This window comes from Zingiber officinale, chromosome 3B (genome assembly GCF_018446385.1).
Source record: "Zingiber officinale cultivar Zhangliang chromosome 3B, Zo_v1.1, whole genome shotgun sequence".
Lineage (NCBI taxonomy): Eukaryota > Viridiplantae > Streptophyta > Magnoliopsida > Zingiberales > Zingiberaceae > Zingiber > Zingiber officinale.
In genome coordinates this window covers 133885102-133902738 of record NC_055991.1, presented here as the reverse complement: position 1 = coordinate 133902738, position 17637 = coordinate 133885102, and the positions used below count along the sequence as shown (strand labels likewise).

At 36.2% G+C, this 17637-nt stretch overlaps 1 protein-coding gene across 3 annotated transcripts; it reads right to left on the bottom strand.

Moving 5' to 3' along the window:
- Positions 1-1000: 1000 nt before the first annotated feature.
- Positions 1001-16842, bottom strand: LOC121967912 (1,4-alpha-glucan-branching enzyme, chloroplastic/amyloplastic-like). Of its 3 annotated transcripts, XM_042518437.1 has the most exons (15): positions 16684-16820; positions 16401-16555; positions 14907-15023; positions 14569-14773; positions 14406-14475; positions 8134-8403; positions 7163-8069; positions 5994-6110; positions 5755-5817; positions 4729-4836; positions 4101-4202; positions 2162-2229; positions 2010-2091; positions 1677-1793; positions 1001-1589 (listed from the first exon to the last, which is right to left on the bottom strand). In XM_042518437.1, the coding sequence occupies exons 3-15, from the start codon at positions 14916-14918 to the stop codon at positions 1323-1325; spliced, it is 2388 nt and encodes a 795-aa protein (XP_042374371.1). In that variant the 5' UTR covers positions 14919-15023; positions 16401-16555; positions 16684-16820; the 3' UTR covers positions 1001-1322. The 3 variants fall into 3 exon arrangements, with proteins under 3 accessions (XP_042374371.1, XP_042374370.1, XP_042374372.1); XM_042518436.1 differs by lacking the exon at positions 16401-16555 and having other exon boundaries at positions 16684-16842; XM_042518438.1 differs by lacking the exons at positions 14406-14475; positions 14569-14773; positions 14907-15023; positions 16401-16555; positions 16684-16820 and adding exons at positions 12142-12360; positions 12455-13028.
- Positions 16843-17637: the final 795 nt, after the last annotated feature.

Here is a 17637-nt window from a genome sequence, read left to right as displayed (position 1 = left end):
CAAAAATTCAAAAATATTGGTTGCCCAAAGGAGAATTTGTTCCTACAGCCGAAGTAGGTCTTCAATTAGATTGATAAAAACATCCGATTCCCAAGAAAAATCGCAAATTTTGCTTAGCTTTAGCAGCACGGTGACAGAAACTAGAAATTTTATCGGGAGCACACATCAAACCATTAGAAATATAACGATAAATCCGGCCGCAAGCACAAGATGAAAAAACGTCGAAGCCCTAGCAAAGCTTGGAAGAAGCACTTTAGCGGGAAATAAAGAAGAAACTAGGAAAACGTCGAAAAACATGTCGCACCTCGAATGGTAGAGACCATAAGGAATTGGTGTCCGAGGAGGCACCGACGCCATGAACACCGGTAAAGATCAGCACGAAGCCGGAGGAAAGCTTCCATCCTCTCTCTCTCTCGTTCTCACTTCTCACTTCTCACTTCTCACCCTTTTTGCACCCCCACGGGCTGGATCAGCTTGTCTACGCTTGCAACGGAGGTTCAGGAATAAGGTCATCAGTTGCACACGGACATAAAATCTTGATCTGTTACGTCTTAAATTCCACTCGCTCCACTCACTGTTCTTGCTCAGTTTAATTATAATTTATCTCTTCTGGATATATGTGAGGCCGGACCCAGAGGGCCTCACCCTTTTTACGAGGGAAAGAGAAATAGGCGAAGTAGCAGATCGGCTCTCGCGACCTCTCTCATTCTTCACCTTCCACCTATGACCCTGCTTTACTCAGGGGCCCATCTGAGCACCGATAACAGCGCAGGTAAGCAATCTGGTACAGTTTTCTAAGCTGTTAACCGGCGCAAGTTTACCTCAATCTTCCTCGGGCATGAGCCTTGAAAATTGAGTTTTGAGCGGTTCGACCTGTTTAAATGATTTAATTTTAGCATAATAATTATAAAATGAAATATTATCTCTCTAGTGTTTTCGAAGCAATTCGATATCATTTGGCAATTGTGGTCATGCATGTTAAAATGCATTAGTAACATCATTTTAATATAAAACATTTTGATGAAAGGACAAACAATATTTTATACAATAGATGAGAGGAGTTTTAATTAAGCAATTTCAAACAGGGAGACTTAAATTTAGAAGTTTTTCATTTCCCTCGATGATTCCCCCAAAATGAAGGATTTTCTTTCTTTCTCACTTTTCTCCTCCTGTCAACCACGGCCTTAAAAAACAGGCCATCTCTAATAGATCTATGTACATTTACCCATATTTTTTTTCATATGTTAAATGTCCTTTAACAGAGCATTTTTCTTTTTCAACCAAGATAATTAGGAAGAGAGTTTTCCTTGTCTGTTTGATGCTCAATCTCTAATTTCACCTGAACGATCTTCTAAAGGAGCTTGATCAAGAGAATCCTCTGTTGGTCTGTTGTCACTCGACAATTCAGCAGTCTCATCAATCTTCGAATCATCCAGGGCCAACGTTGCTATTTCAGTTGTTTCTTCACCTAGGAGGATTTCAGTGGTTTCATAAGCTTCGGATTGATCCAGAATCCCTGACACCGTTGTTTCAGTTATGGCTGTTTCTTCACCGGGTTGCTCAGCAGTTTCATCAACTTTGTAATAAACCTGACATGAACAGAAGGCATGAAGAGAAGGGTATAGCAAAATTACTTTGCAGTAAGAGAACCAAGCCTCAAATTGAGGCTACTGTACCGTGCAAGTGCGGGCAGGGGATAGGATTTGGAACGAGTTGGGACGGTTGTTGAAGTTTGTTTCGGGGACTCCTGGAATTCCTTCAGGAGTTGTAAAATGGTCTACATCATGGCCAACCTGCAAAGAGGGGCAAAGCAAGTTTGTACAAAGATTAGTTTAAGCTCAGATCTTTGGCTTGAAGATATTCGCAGATACTAATTTTAGACTACTATTGTCACTGTGAAAAGTGAATGTCCCACATGCAATGGCATGACTAGCTGTTCCAGAACAACTACAACTCAGGGAGTAAATGTAGCTTGTGTAACAATATCACTTATGAACATGGCATCTTACTTGTCCATGTCCGCCAAATTCCGGAGCATCACTATCGAGTGCGACCCTGTATTTCCCCGGCAAATCACAGCCAACCTTATATCTGCAAAGCAAGAAAAGACTAGTACTGGTCCATATCTCAACAAAACTTATCATGTTAATGAGACAGTTACCCGCTATAGGTGTTCTCTGGATGGAAATTGAACACAAAAACCAAATCTCCACGCTCAAAAACGATAACCTAACATGGATAAACAACTGCGTAGTTTCAAACTGTAAAATTGTTGAGAAGAAGCGATTGACCAGTCTCATCAACAGGTCTTTTAGTATAAACTTGATTTAAATGAAAACACAAGAACAATAAGGAATGATCAACAGGTCAATTTCATTTTTGGATACAACCTGAGTGTAATTTATGTGTGTACTTTAGGCTAGTAGCTAAAAACATATAAACATATTACATTTTGAGGTTAATTGTTTAAGGACCATGAAAAAATAATTAGCATTTGGCCCAGGAGTGTAATTAGATGATCAATACAAAACATCAAAAATCCCTGTGAGTTTTAAGCCAACACGAATTTTGTTTTCAATCAAATTTGATGAAGGATGTATCACTGGTAAGATTGAAACATCTTAAATCATTTTTAATTACCTTAATTAGAATTCACATCTTACTACCAAGACAAGCAAATATAAATAAATTCTAATTTTCAAATAAGAGTGGCATGCCTATCAAGAAAAAAAAATTACTATTTTTCTCTTTAAGATGAGCTGAATATAGCTCAACTCTTATTCACAACTGTTTTACAAGTACAGGTTTCTCAAGTTATCAAGAATCATGAATTTAATAATTGAATAGTTGTGATTATATATAGGTTATGCTTGGTTAAAGGAAATGGAACATACTGGAATGGTAATACGAATGAGAATGTAATGACATGTGGAATGATCTATTCAATTCAGATATTTGGTTCCATTAATTAACGAAATGATATGTGGAATTATTTATTGTATTCCCATTTAAACCTTAAAATTGATAGGTAATATTGTGTTTTGTAGCAGTGATTACCCAATTCAAGCTCTTAGACCATAGCACAGATGGAATGAACTCACCATCCCACTAGAGTGCATCGAAAGATTGAACGAATCACAAGGAATAATTCATTCCATTCCCTTTCCTTACCTCGACCGAACATATTATAAAAATCCATTCATCATTAACTTGTAATAAGAAATAGGAAGTTTAGTATTTAGCTTTTCCTTAATGCAGCTCCACTAAATCATAAGATTCAAAAGAACCTGCTTCTTCACTAGTTTGGAGTTGAAATAAAATCCAGAGAATGGTAAATTGAGATGCTTAGGTTTCAAAGGTTTGGGAAGTGATACGGATAAAAATGAATAATTAGAAACATATAAAAATCTTCAAAACCTTTGGATAGGCAAACAAATCTGGAAGAACTATCAGAATACAGTTTCATTGGAAAACACCAACTCTGAAACTTAGTCAGACGGGTAGATTACCCCAATTACCCTATCTGCATATTGGAAAGTACCACATATCCATCCCAACAAGGTATGAGACCACAAATAATACTTATTTATGTACTAATCAACACCTGAGTCACAGACTACATGCTGAGATACATAGTATCTTGGGCTAAGAGGAAAAATTCAGTACATTAAACCTTGTCAAATCAAATTGCTTAGCCACAATTGATTTTTCTAAAGATTTGTCATTTTCAAGGATGTGGTAATTAATTTTATCCAAGGTAATTAATCTTATAGATAATTACCAATTTTATCAAGGGTGATTAAGCTTATAGATTGATACTAGTGTCAACGCCACAAACATTTGAATTAGATGTGAGCACATCTGAAAATCTTATTCTTGGGCATGGCAAGTTAATGACTCTCCAAATTTAGCTAGAATAACCAAGAAAAGAGTCTTTATGTCATAAAAGTTGGACATACAACACTGGAAAGAGTGTATAAGATTGAATTCAACATTTGACAGAACAAATGAAATCCTAAATGCGACTTTTCATGCAAAGGTTGAATCCTAGAGGATTAAGAGAGTAATACAGGAAAAAAATCAATAAAAGCCATACTGACCTTATCTTCTTCAGATGTGCTACTCACAATCTGCTTTGTTGATGCAAGGAAGTGAAATCTATCATCAAGCAAATTCATTGCTCTATCAAAGGCATTCATGTGCTGTTTTGATGTCAAAACATAATATATATTTGGTCAACTATCTGAGAGTAACAAATCAAAAGAAACACAAGTAGAAGACGTTAAAGACACATAAATATATAATAATATTTCCATTTTAACAATTCATGCAAAATTTATGAAGAGGAATCTAAATGTCAATGTAGAAGCAATCCATTATTTTTAAGTGGTTTATTATTTCCAAGAAATACTATGGAAATTTCTTTGGTGCATATAGATAAATGAAAGTGGAAACTAATAGCTTTAGGGAATGAGAAGTGAATAATAAATTATCTCTATAATGAAAAACCATATAATGAATGAAGTTAAAGGAATTTGTACAGTTTCAGTAAGACGCTTCATGATAATGATAGAAAATTAAAGAGTATAACATGCCCCTAAAAAATATTGCTATGCACATGAATAAAAGGCATATTCATAATGGATGGTTTCACGAAGAAGATTACTAGAATCACAGTAAAATGTAGACAATAAAGTAGCTTAGATGATAAATAAGTTGTTCAAAAACCTTGTATCTTAGGTGATCAGTGTCCACAAGGTTCCACTGGCGTCTACACTTATCATAGCTCCAACCATTGCCTTCCCTTGGGAAGTCAATCCATTCCGGATGGCCAAACTACAAAATCCTATCAGATTTAGATGATGCCGTAAAGTAAAGGATTATAAACTATCATGAACTAAATATTGATAATGTCACATTTGTAATAATTAAGAAACAATTACATAAACAAATAAAAAATATTAGAAATCAAAAACAGGACATAACTTTTGTCCATGGGAGCAAAGTAAAGATTCATCAGACAGTTTGCACTAAAAAAATACATGACATAAATTTTAGTGGATACAAACATTTCTGCCTCTTTATTTAGAATTGCATCTGAAGCCAATCAAATTGAATTTCAAAGTAAAAAAGAACATTATATAAAATCTTTAAAACCAAAATTAATGTTACTAAATTTGATATTTTTATCATTTAGAATTGCTTCATGACTGAAAATACTGCAATGATGAAAAGCTTGTCTTCCATTATCTTTCAAGATGATTGGACCATTGATTCCAATTTTTGTGACCATCTTATCACTGATAAGCCTAAATTCATTAGCCTAAGATGTTATATATATATATATATATATATATATATATAATCAGCCAATGTCACAATCAATCAAGTGCAGAAAGGAGTGTCAGTGTCCACTCTAATAAGTGAAACATATCGCACTTTGTGTATTACGTACCATTTACAAAGAAAAATCACTCCATTGCTAATCTGATTGATGTCAGTCAATATTTCCTTTGGCATCAAAAATGTAAAATTTTGAAGGAAAAAGGCCTTTTCCTTAAAAATCTCTAGGTAGTCTTCTCTTATGTTGGTTTAGTAATCTTTGTATGTTCAATAATGACGGCATATGTGAATGTTGAGAATATGTCAAGCAATCGTTTGATCATTCTCTTTCACAATATATTGTTCAGTTATGGTACTTTCATGCTGTCCAGAATTTCAATGATAGAACCATAAAGAATCATGATCTATTACCTCATTTCCCATGAAATTTAGGTAGCCTTCACCACCCAGCGCCATAGTTATGAAGTGAATCATCTGCATGTTTTCATAGGGGTATGACAAGTAATGGACATAAAGAAAAACAAGAACTACACTAACTGCCTTAGAAATTATTCTACTAACAGTGAACGATGTACAAGGAACATCATAACAAGGACATAGAAATGTCCTTTATGTGCATGAGAGATATAGTTCCAAGCTTCAAAACAAACCTTGTGTAGTGAAATTCCTCGATCAATGAGAGGCGAAGCAGGTTTCAAATTGGACATGCCTGAATACATCTCCTTGTCCATTAGAAGGAAGGAAATTGTTTTGTCCCCCACAATGGCCTAAAAATGAGCAAGAAGAATATCATAAGGATTTTCATAAAACATGCTAGTGAATCACTAGTTCATATTCAAATCTGTTCAAGCTATTAAATGGCCATACCTCGCTTGAAGGATATGCTAGTCTTGGTATGAATATGGGACACAAGTATAGCGCGTAAGGGTCAAATGCAACAAATTATCAAGTGACAACATACAGTCAATGTAATCTAACTGTCAGACATAACATACCCTTACCAGGGCAATTCATGCCAACATATGAATGAGTGTCACCAAAGACATCAAGTAATAGAGACTATAGGCTGAAAGTTATTTATCTGAATTACTCTGTCCAAATGTTTGTCAAGACTCTAGTATCTTAAAGGCCTTAAATTCTGTAAATTTTGCTGTCTAGATGCAACATAAAATTGAGTAAAGGATGTCAGTTCATAGTGTCAACTGTAAGCACAAGACACAGTGTCGTTATGACATTCAACAAAGTGACAAATTTCAGTTTAGATCATGTTTCAGTATCACCAAGCTTAGATACCATAGATCGGAGAAAGTATTTAGTGTATGGGGCTTCATCATTGCCTAGGCATGTACACTGGCAAAGACAAGCGTCCACTATGCCTGCAATGTAATGGCAATATAAAATGACTAAATAACAGCCACAATCAAATTAAGATCTGGTAGATCCATGAGATAACATTTTCCTATTGAAGATTGGACTGTTCATGCATTTATTTCATCTTTGTTCATTTTACTATATAAAACCATTGCTATAGATTTTTTTTCCCCCTTTGTGTGTGCTGAGATGAACTTTTTGGTACAGAATGTCTTTCCTTTTTGCATGAATTTGTTAGCTTCATAAGGGGGAAGGGTGTGATTTAGTCATCTGGGCTTCTTTATTCAACCTGCAGATGTTAAAAAAGGAAGGGGACTGCAATACATAAACATTTTTTTTTATTTAGAAGTATTTTCTCACTTGCCATAGGCCAAAAACAGTTCCAAGTGTCATACTCATACAAACAATAACAACATATAAATAAACTTCTTTAGTACTTAAGATTTACCTGATCATGACTCTCTGCATATGCTATGCACTTTTCAGTATATCGCCTGTTTGTTAAGCTCCAAGCAATGTCTTTCATTGACCATTTAATATCTATTTTATTCTTCAAGTAATCGATCCACTTGTCAGGGATTGCCATGGCCAAACGATAGTCAAAACCTACTCCACCTTCGTAGACCGGTAGACATAGAGCTGGCATACCAGAAACATCTTCGGCAACAATAGTGGCATCTGGCAAAACCTTGTGCACCAAGCGGTTTGCAAGCATCATGTAAACAACCGCATCCACATCGGTAGCCTCACTGAAATACTCACTGTAGTTTCCAGTGAATGCCATGTTAATTCCATGATGATGGTAGAGCATTGAAGTCACACCATCAAATCGGAAGCCATCAAACCTGAACTCATCCAACCACCATCTTAAGTTTGATAAAAGAAAGCGTAGAACTTCCCAATTAGCATAGTTAAATAATCGGCTATCCCATAGCTTATGATAACCCCTTTCTCCAGTATGGAAGTATGATTCTTGAGTGCTTTGTCCAACATCAAACCCATTAAGACCATCTGTGACATTGTTGCTAGCATGGCTGTGAACGACATCCATCAGAACTCGTATTCCTAAACCATGGGCTTTGTCTATAAGATACTTGAGATCCTCTGGTGTCCCAGATCTACTACTTACAGCAAAAAAGTTGGTAACATGGTAACCAAAAGATCCATAGTAAGAGTGTTCCATGATAGCCATTAACTGAACCATGTTATAATTATTTGCTCGAATACGAGGTAAGGCATTATCCGCAAATTCCCTGTAAGTGCTTACACGTGGTTCAGGGCCACTCATCCCAACATGAGCTTCGTAGATCCTTGGAGCAGCAGGTTTTGGAGGTCGAGGATGCTTGAATACATACCTGCAAAGTACATAGAAAGTCAAGAGAAAGGTGACCAGAATCCTTTTGGGCAAATATTTCTGACCTTTCTGAAGGTGGTGGATCCCAATAAACCCCATCATAAGGAGCAGCAAACCTAGTAGGGTCAAGAGTAGCAAATCTAATCCATGCTGGAATCCTGTCAACCCAAACCCCATTGCCATGTTTGAACCGAAATTTGATTCTGGAATTGTGTGGAATGGATGGGATGCCTCCAGAGTCTGGAATTCTAATTGTCCATATCCCAAATTCGTTTCTTTCCATTTTGTGGTTGGACCCATCCCAACCATTAAAATCTCCAATAACTTGTGCTTCTCTGGATCAGAAAAAAATTAAAGAAAAAGCAATTATCAACTTTTTGTTTGTGCAGTGCGCAAGTTAGTTGAATGACAGGATCAATTTTCTCAGTCTTGTTTGAAGCCAAAATTCTATCTATTTCAAGTTCAAAGTGACTGTTCTACCCATGCATCCAGATACTCAACCAGAGAAATAATCACCTTCTCACACATATTATTCATGAACAACGGATACACTTTTATATAATGAGAATTAATAATAAAAAAAGGGAAAAAATAATTACAGAAAGAAAAAACTATTCTACCAAAAATAAATTATTCTCAATCTAATTGATTATATCCTTTTTCACAAATGATTTGATTAACTATCCGAAAAGGAAAGATTTGATTATTTCCTACACTCCCCCTCAAACTTGGTTGTAGATATTGATGAGACCAAGCTTGCCTTCAAGAAACTTATGAGCTTGTTCAGATAATCCTTTTGTAAGAAGATCGGTTAGTTGGAGAGATGTAGAAATCTACTCAATACTGATAATGCCTTCATCCACCTTTTCTTTGATAAAATGACAATCAACCTCTACATGTTTACTCTGATCGTGATGAACTGAGTTGTGAGCTATACTAATGGCTGACTTATTATCACAATGAAGTAGCATACTATCTTCAAACTGAATTTTTAAGTCTTGCATCACTCTTTTGATCCAGATGAATTCACAAATTCCATAAGGCATAGCTCTGTATTCCGCTTTATCAATACTTCTTGCAACCACAGATTATTTTTTGCTACGCCATATCATTAAATTCCCCAATACTATCATGCAATAATCAGATGTTGACTTTCTATCATCAATTAATCCTGCCCAATTTACATCAATGTATGCACACTCTTCTATCCTCAGTTTTTGCAAAGAACAGGCCATTCCCATGAGATTGTTTTATATATCTCAAGATTTTGTATACTGCATTCAGATGAGTGCATATATTGACTTACTAGGCTAACAAAGGCAACATTTAGGCATGTATGTAAGAGATAGATGAGTTTTCCAACATGTCGCTAATAACTATCTTTGTCGACTGGGATTTCTTCAAATATTTTTCTCTTATTCCCTAACTCAATTGGCGTGTTACTTGGCTTACATCCCAACATACCAATTTTCTTCAACAGATCTAAAGTGTAGTTCCTTTGACGCTGAAATACCCTTTTTTATTTCGAGCAATCTCCATTCCCAAAATATATCTTAGTGTTTCAAGATCTTTGACTTCAAATTCTTGTGCCAACATTTTCTTGATTTCTTCCAATTCTTTATTGTCATTTCCAGTGATGATAAAGAATGGTGATCTTTCCTTTATCATAGTGCTTTGACAAATAGTGTATGATCTGCTTGTCCTTGAATATATCCAAAGTTCTTGATTACCATGGAGAATAGATCGAACCAGGCACGAGGCGACTGTTTTAAACTATAGAGAGATTTGTTGAGCTTGCATACAATTTTACTAACCAAATTTTCTTCTGGAGACTGATTCATATAAACCTCCTCTTCAAGCTCTCTTGAGAAAAATATTTTTTATATCAAGTTGATGTAAGGGCCAATCTAGATTAACCACAAATAATAAAAGAATTCTGACCGTATTAAGTTTGGCAACAGGAGCAAAAGTCTCAATCTCATAGGTTTGAGTAAAGCCTCTAGCCACTAGACGAGTCTTGTTTCTTTCAATTGAACCATCAACCTTGTACTTAATGTGAAAATTCATTTGCAATCAATGACACTTTTTCCTTGTGGTAATTTTACCAAATCCCATGTATTATTTTGTTTGAGAGCATGCATTTCTTCAAGAAATGCAATCTTCCATTAAGGAATAGCTAATGCCTCGATGGCCGACCAGGGAATCAATTCACTAGACAACTTTGAAGAGAAAGCATGAAATGTGGAGGACAAATTTGAAAAAGAGATAAAGTTTGAAATGGGATATTTGATATGGGATCAGACACCCTTTTTGAATGCAATTGATACATCAAGATCACGAAATGTACCCGACTTGTTAGAGAATTCTACCATCAGTTCATCTTCTTGGCAGTGGATAAAATTCACAATTTCTTCATAAGCTTGAGAAATTTTTCTCCTTGAATAAACTAGGATTATTTGGATTTTAACTCGATACTCCCCCTGTTTCACTAATTTGCAGACCGACTTGGATACAATCAGACATGAAGGGAGATGTGGTGTCCAAATTAACACAAAGGATAGGAAGGGTATCTTCATCATCATTTGAGGGCATTCCATGGCCGCCACAGCTGTCACCACGCTCATATGGTGTGACACGACCAAGCCATGTCAGCTTTGGAGATCACAACGTGTGGTGTGACACAACGAGGTTGTGTCGGGTTCTGGAGATCACCACAACCGTGTGGTGTGACACGGCCAGGCCGTGTCAAGCTCTGGAAATCACTATGGTCATGGTGTGACACAACTAGGCTGTGGCACACTCTGGTTCTCCTCTTCCACCAACTTCAAAATTTCATCATCCTTTCCCTCTTGCGAGAAATATGGGGTACCTTCAAAAAAAGGTGATATTGCAAGTAACATATGTCTTCTTTGTATGTGGAGAATTATATCGATAACCTTTTTGAGTAGAAGAATACCTACCCAACAAAGACAATTTTAAGAGCTCGAGGGTCATGTTTGTTGCGCTTATGGGCATGGATAAGCACAAAGGCTCTATATTCAAATGTCTTCAAAGGTAGATTATTAAAGCTGAAAATTTTGTGGCTATGTTTGGGTGAAAAAAGCAAAGGTGTGGCAAAGTTTATGGAACGATTAGGGAGACGATTGATAAGATACGCAACAGTGAGGATTGCATCGCCTCATAAATATTCTGGAACATGCATGGTAAACACAAGGGCACGAGTAACCTCCAGCAAATGACGTTTTTTACGTTCATAAACTCCATTTTGTTGTGAATTATCGACACAAGAGCTTTGTTGAACAATTCCATTTTCTACTAAATAGTCACCTAAAATGACATTAAAATATTCTTTGCTATTATCAGTTAGAAGAATTTGGATATTTGTTTGGAATTGAGTCCGGATCATTTTGTGGAAAGCTTTGAAGATGTTACTAGTTTCATAGTTGTCTTTAAGAAGGTAAACCCAAGTAATCCATGTATGATCATCAATAAAAGAGATAAATCATCTTTTCCCACGAGAGGTATGAATTTGTAAAGCACCCCATATATCACTATGAATTAATGAAAATAGAGCAGATGGTTTATATCGTTTGGGAGAGAAATGGATGCGGGTATTCTTGGCTAGTTGACACACTTGACAATTAAAAGATAAAGTATATTATTAGTAAACAATGATGGAAACAAACATTTCAAGTAACCAAAACAAGGATAACCAAGACGAGCGTGCCAAGACATTATTTCCCTATCACTAAAATCAGAAAAAAAAAACAACACAAGACGCCAAAGATTGACTCTTTTTATCCCTCGAAGTAATAAAGACCTTCATGAATTCTAGCATTGTCAATCATCTTCCCTCATAGTAGGTCCAAAAAATGACACGACAAAGCTAAGAATTTAGCAAAACAATGATTATCAAGGGTGACTTTTCTGACAAAAATTAGATTGCATTTTAGAGCAAGTAAATGAAAAACATATTTTAGAATGATATGCTAAGATAATCGAATATCACCTATGCTTAATAATCCATCAACAATCCTAATAGTGATAATAGGAGGGAAAAAAATTCAAGTCACCTGTCATATGGCAGAGGCCCAGAATCAATGAGGGTCATTTAGTTGAAGAATTTATAATATTGTTCAATCTGTTCTTTGGTGAAGGGAGCAGGATCCGGAGACAACAGGTTTTCTTGGCTCGATTGAGTTTGAAATCCACGACCTTCATTTTTTTTTCCGTGATTGCCAGTTTGATGGTTTCCCATATATTTCCCAATATTTATCCTTGGAGTGGCTTAGCTGGTTGCCATGTTCACACCAAAGACATTTATTTTAATATTGATTTGGTATGGAATTTTATGCAAACCAAAGCTGAAATGTGTGATGTAATAACCTCATCAATAAGCATAGTCTTGCGACAAGCTTCTTCCTGGCTGACTTCCGTGAAGGCTTCTTCAAGAGAAATGGGTCATGTGCAACAATACAACCACGTATCCCATCCAAATTATGATTAAGACCCACCAAAAAATCAAACACATGCTCCTTTTCAATATTGCGGTGAATTTTGACACTATAGTCAATGCACAAATCTTTTTCAAACAATAGATCAAGTTCTTACCAAAGATCTTGAATATTAGAGAAGTATTGTGTCACCAAATTTGAACCTTGTTCAAATCTTTCAACTTTGATTGTAACTAAAAAATCTGAGAAATACTGCCGAGATCAGAATACATCTTCCGAGCCGCGCCCCACACCTCCTTAGCTGTCTTGAACTAGAGATACTTGATGGGGCTAAGAAGAGTCACCCGTAAGATAACCCAACATCCCTCTGCCACGAATAACTATCTTTACTAACTGTGCCCATTGCAAATATTATGGCCGTTCATGTTGGAGCAATCCCGACGGTCCGGTGTGACCATGTGTTTTGATGTTTGGGGTAAAGGGTTTAAATTAGGTTTACCCTTGTTATTTGATATGTATATGTGAATGTGCAAATTTGCAAGATACACATATGACTCAGCTTGATGGCTTCGAGTCCAGTGAAGGATGGAGCATCCGAGGGATCATGGATAAGGCAGCAAGGACAAGAGTCTAGAGAAGCACACTTCAAGGCATACATGAAGGATTGCATTGGGACAAGCCGCGGGCTTGAATGCATCCGAGGGACGAGAGCCAAAGGAAAAAGACTTGAAAACAAGAGATCAAAGCTACAAGGAAGGGTCAAGTGAGTCGTGAGGGTACGAGTACATGAAAGATTGTACTCAAGGTAAAATCCTGGAGATTACTATAGCAATCGACTAGTGCACTGTAGCAGTCGACTAGTGCACTGTAGCAGTCGACTAGAAAAGAGTCGTTCACAGAATCGCAACTTTTGTGGAGTACCGTTGGGTTGGCACTAATCGACTGGTGCAAGGACCAATCGACTGGTAACAATAAAACAACAAGGTTGTTTCTTCCCCAAACTCTATAAAATAGAGCTTGTGACGAAATTAAACTTGGTTAAAGTCTAATTAGTAGTCACCAAAGTCTCAAGTGTTCATTATGTTCCAAGAGGTCTTGGTAAGAGTTGTGGTGAGGTTTCTCCACCCACAAGGAGATTTGAGATAGCTGGAGTTTACCGGGGGCTAATCTACCAACGGATAGGGATCGTCCACCTTACGGACAGCCATGAAGTAGGAGCCCTAATCTCCGAATCACGTACATTAACGTGTAACGATTTGCGAATCAAAAACATTTATTCTCAAAACTATTCCCCAATGATTAAAGAAAGAAAAAACTATTCTACCAAAAACATTTATTCTCAATCAAATCAATCTAATTGATTATATCCTTTTTTTCCCCAATGATTTGATTGACTCTCCAAAAAGGAAAGATTTGATTATTTTCTACACATTGTGCTGAATTAGGAGCCATATCCTTATCATGTATTGAACAAACTTGATACCCTTGGTTTCTTCTAATTTTTCTTGCTGAACACTTCAGCATTATCACACAGACAACACAACTTGGTAATCAGGTGCCAGGGAGAAAGTGGTCCACAACTAGAATGACACACAAGAAAGGTGGAGATAGCATAGCCAATAACGTGTGAAACACTAATTCGAATAATTAAACTCTCCATTGCTGAACAGAGATTAGGTTCACTACCCACTTCCAAAAAGAAAAAGTGATGTGCCTAGGCTATTATTGAATACATAAATCAAGGGCAAATTGTTTTCCAACCAGGATACTTCTTCTTTAGTTATACTCAAATTCTCCATCAAAAATGCACTTCAAGAAGTGCAATAAATGAAGAATCTTCAGTTATTCAAGATGGCATTAAAGAGAAAAGCTCGAAGACTCACTGTGCAGCTGGAGCCCATTCACGGTAGACAATACTATCTTGTTCTCTGTTGAATCCAAACTTGAGGTAGCCTTGGAAAGACGAGAAAATATAAAGGACAAATTGTGCATATCAAGCAATAAGTAAAACTGTTAACAACATATGCTTAATCATGGAAAGCTTACCTTGAGCAAATGCTTCAAGGCTTCCTTCATATTTTTTTATCATTGATTCAGTTTCTACATATTTCTTTGTCCTATAACTGAAATGGTCTTTGAATTTTTCCAATGATGGATCAATTTCAAAAATTCCAAGTTGAACATCTTCAGTGCTAGTCGTCATAGTTTGGTTTTCTTTCACAACAGATGATATTGCAAAATGTCGTTCAGCCTTGTTGGAAAGCCCAAAGAAAGTAAACAATAATTTCAGTAGTTTCCACCTTATAGTCAGTTATATGTTCAAATAGACTGTTAGCAAATATTCCAGCCTATTTGGTTGTTATCGTGATTCAAGTAGTCGTCACCTTGTTGTTCATGTACCATCTTTGCTGATAAAAGAAAGGTAATCTACCAGCAAAACTTGCAGACACATTCACCACTAATGCTGATCGGCGTCTTGCACAACCATGACAAATTGCGACCTGTTACAATAGGATTATTTAGAGGAAGACATGAAGAGTCAAAATTTATTGAACATTGAGATTCTTCAAATGATCAATAACATTTTTCAAGAAATAGTCAATAAGCAATCTAAAACATTTTAAAACCTTGAACTCCACCAAATTAATCTCAGATTGCCTATCAGTTTATTATGTTAAATGGGCTAATTTATATACAAGACCTCAATAAGATTTAGCTCTAGATAGAAGCCATGGGCATATCTTGCATAAACTTTTTGGATACCATTTTTCCTAACAACCAGATCATGTATGTATAAATCAGTTACATCCTATATGTGACACAAGTAATCTAGAATTTTAATTAATCCAATTAATTAATTGTCATAAGCAGTCAACTACAATTGTTACCATTCCCAGTAGATTTTTCTGTATATTTGCAAACCCAAATATTTATTGATAAAAAGAGTAAGAGAACAATTAGATCATCAAAGAACATAAAAGATTCATTGCTACAAGAGATGCGGAAGAAGACATGTTTCTCAAATACTGTTCTGGATGTAGCAGAGGTACATAATGAGTGACAAGTATTTTAAATTTTAATCTTGAGAAGGAGCTTAGCCAACATGCAGAAAGAACAAAAGTCATAAATGCTTGAGATTAAAGAACAAATATTCTGTAGTCATTTTTGGCTCTAAAGCTAGAAATGCCAAGTCCGATAGTAAAAAAAATTGTGCGATCTTGGTTAGTGAGCTAATTCATGCTTATATAGACAGAACTCTTAATACATGAGTAATGGTGAAGAGACGGGAATTGATGTTTCTGTATTGCCTAAAGCAAGAGACAGTTCATTCCCTTTGTACTAGTTAACCCACGTGAAACCTCAGGATGCTTAAGTTCACGCTATAATTTCCATGTTCCTGATCTTAAAATAGAAAATAGTTTTTAAAAAAAAACAGGGGAAGTTTGACAACGAGAAATAAACATGCACAAGGATCATCAGTGCGAATATAGGAGTGAGAATAACTAGGAGCATTTGAAGTGAATTATACATCAGCAGATTAGAGGAGCTTCTCCAAGGACTTTGCGGTGCTGCGAACTCATGATTCCCTAAATTTGAATGCTCTAGCAACAAATGGCTAAAGTACTCCATTGTTCTAAGAAGTAGAATCTAGAGAAGGAAAAAAAAATATTGTCGGCCCAGACAGAAAAACCTATATCACACACACTCAGTCTTACCTAGGAAACATAGATGTTCAATACGCTCAAATGAGTCGACATAGCTGAATTTCCAATTCATGCAACTCGAGAACATACAGCACACGTTACCACAAACTCAGACATCAGAAAAACAGAAAGAAGACAAAAAAAAAATAACAAACTCAGCAATAATAAACTCGCCTCAAGACTGATGAAAACTCGAAGCTCCTTTGGTACCGGAAATTGACTAAAATCTACATGTGCATGGCAAATCGAGGCAAATCAACGAAACAGAGGAAAAGCACGGCCAACTTCGGATCTAACAACATCTGACGAAGCGAAATGACGAGAGAAACCTACGAATCATAATCACAACACGACGATAGCTTAAAGTTCGGCGGAAGCAAAATCACCAGCATTTAATCAATTTGAGGAGCAATCAAAATGCAAGGAAGTGATCATTGAGGAACAAAAGCAATCGCACCTTGAGAGTTCGGCATGAAGAAGAAGGGAGAGGCAGGAAGAGAGGCGGGGAGGAGGAAGAGCATATGAGCATTTTTCTTCCTCAACTGCTTCGGGAACGTTCGGCTCAGGCCTCAGGCGCCTCTCGCTTCTCTCTCCTGCGATTCTTCACGGCCGTATATTTATCGTTCCTTCTGCATCGGTAAAGCTACCCTTTCAAAATGTACTCGAAAATAATACTAGCCACATACCATCAAGGGACGAAGCCGTATCTGTGGAACCCCCCTGGGATTTCGTCATCCCGTGCGGGTACAAATGGATGTAGGCCTCTCGGATGTGGGTCCGACGATTGCTTGAGCAGTCAGCGAACACGGGATGCTTGTCCTCGGTATTTTGCGGTTTCTGAACCGTCCCAAATCCATCGCCACCCAACCTTCACCCCTCGGCATTTCTATTTGGCAATAACAAATGGCCACGCTATCAGCATAAAAATATAGTCTATATTTAAAAAAAAAACATTCATCCTTTTTTTTTGTTTAAAAACATTTTTATTGTAATATTATTATAATAACTTTAATAAGAATGTTATAATATAAAGTAATTTTTTATGACATAAATTAAAAAAAAAAATTAAGAGTTTTAACATTATTAGAGAAACTTTAATTAAGTTAAAATTATTTTAATCAATGTTATAATAATTTTATAACGACTTTTGACCGAATTGTTAAAAATAAAATTATTTATCTCATAACCAAACTGTTTATAATAATAATAAAATAAGAGTATTATTAAAATAAAAATAGCTTTTTTAATATAAATATTTTGGTTGATAATAATAAAAAATCCTTTTAATTTTTTGCCCTTACTATTTCAATTCGCGACATCGCTTTATTTGGGTGGGGTCATTTCTAAAACTTGATGATGCCACGCGTACGGCACAAAATGATTCAGCTATGATTTGCGTGCAGAGTACTAA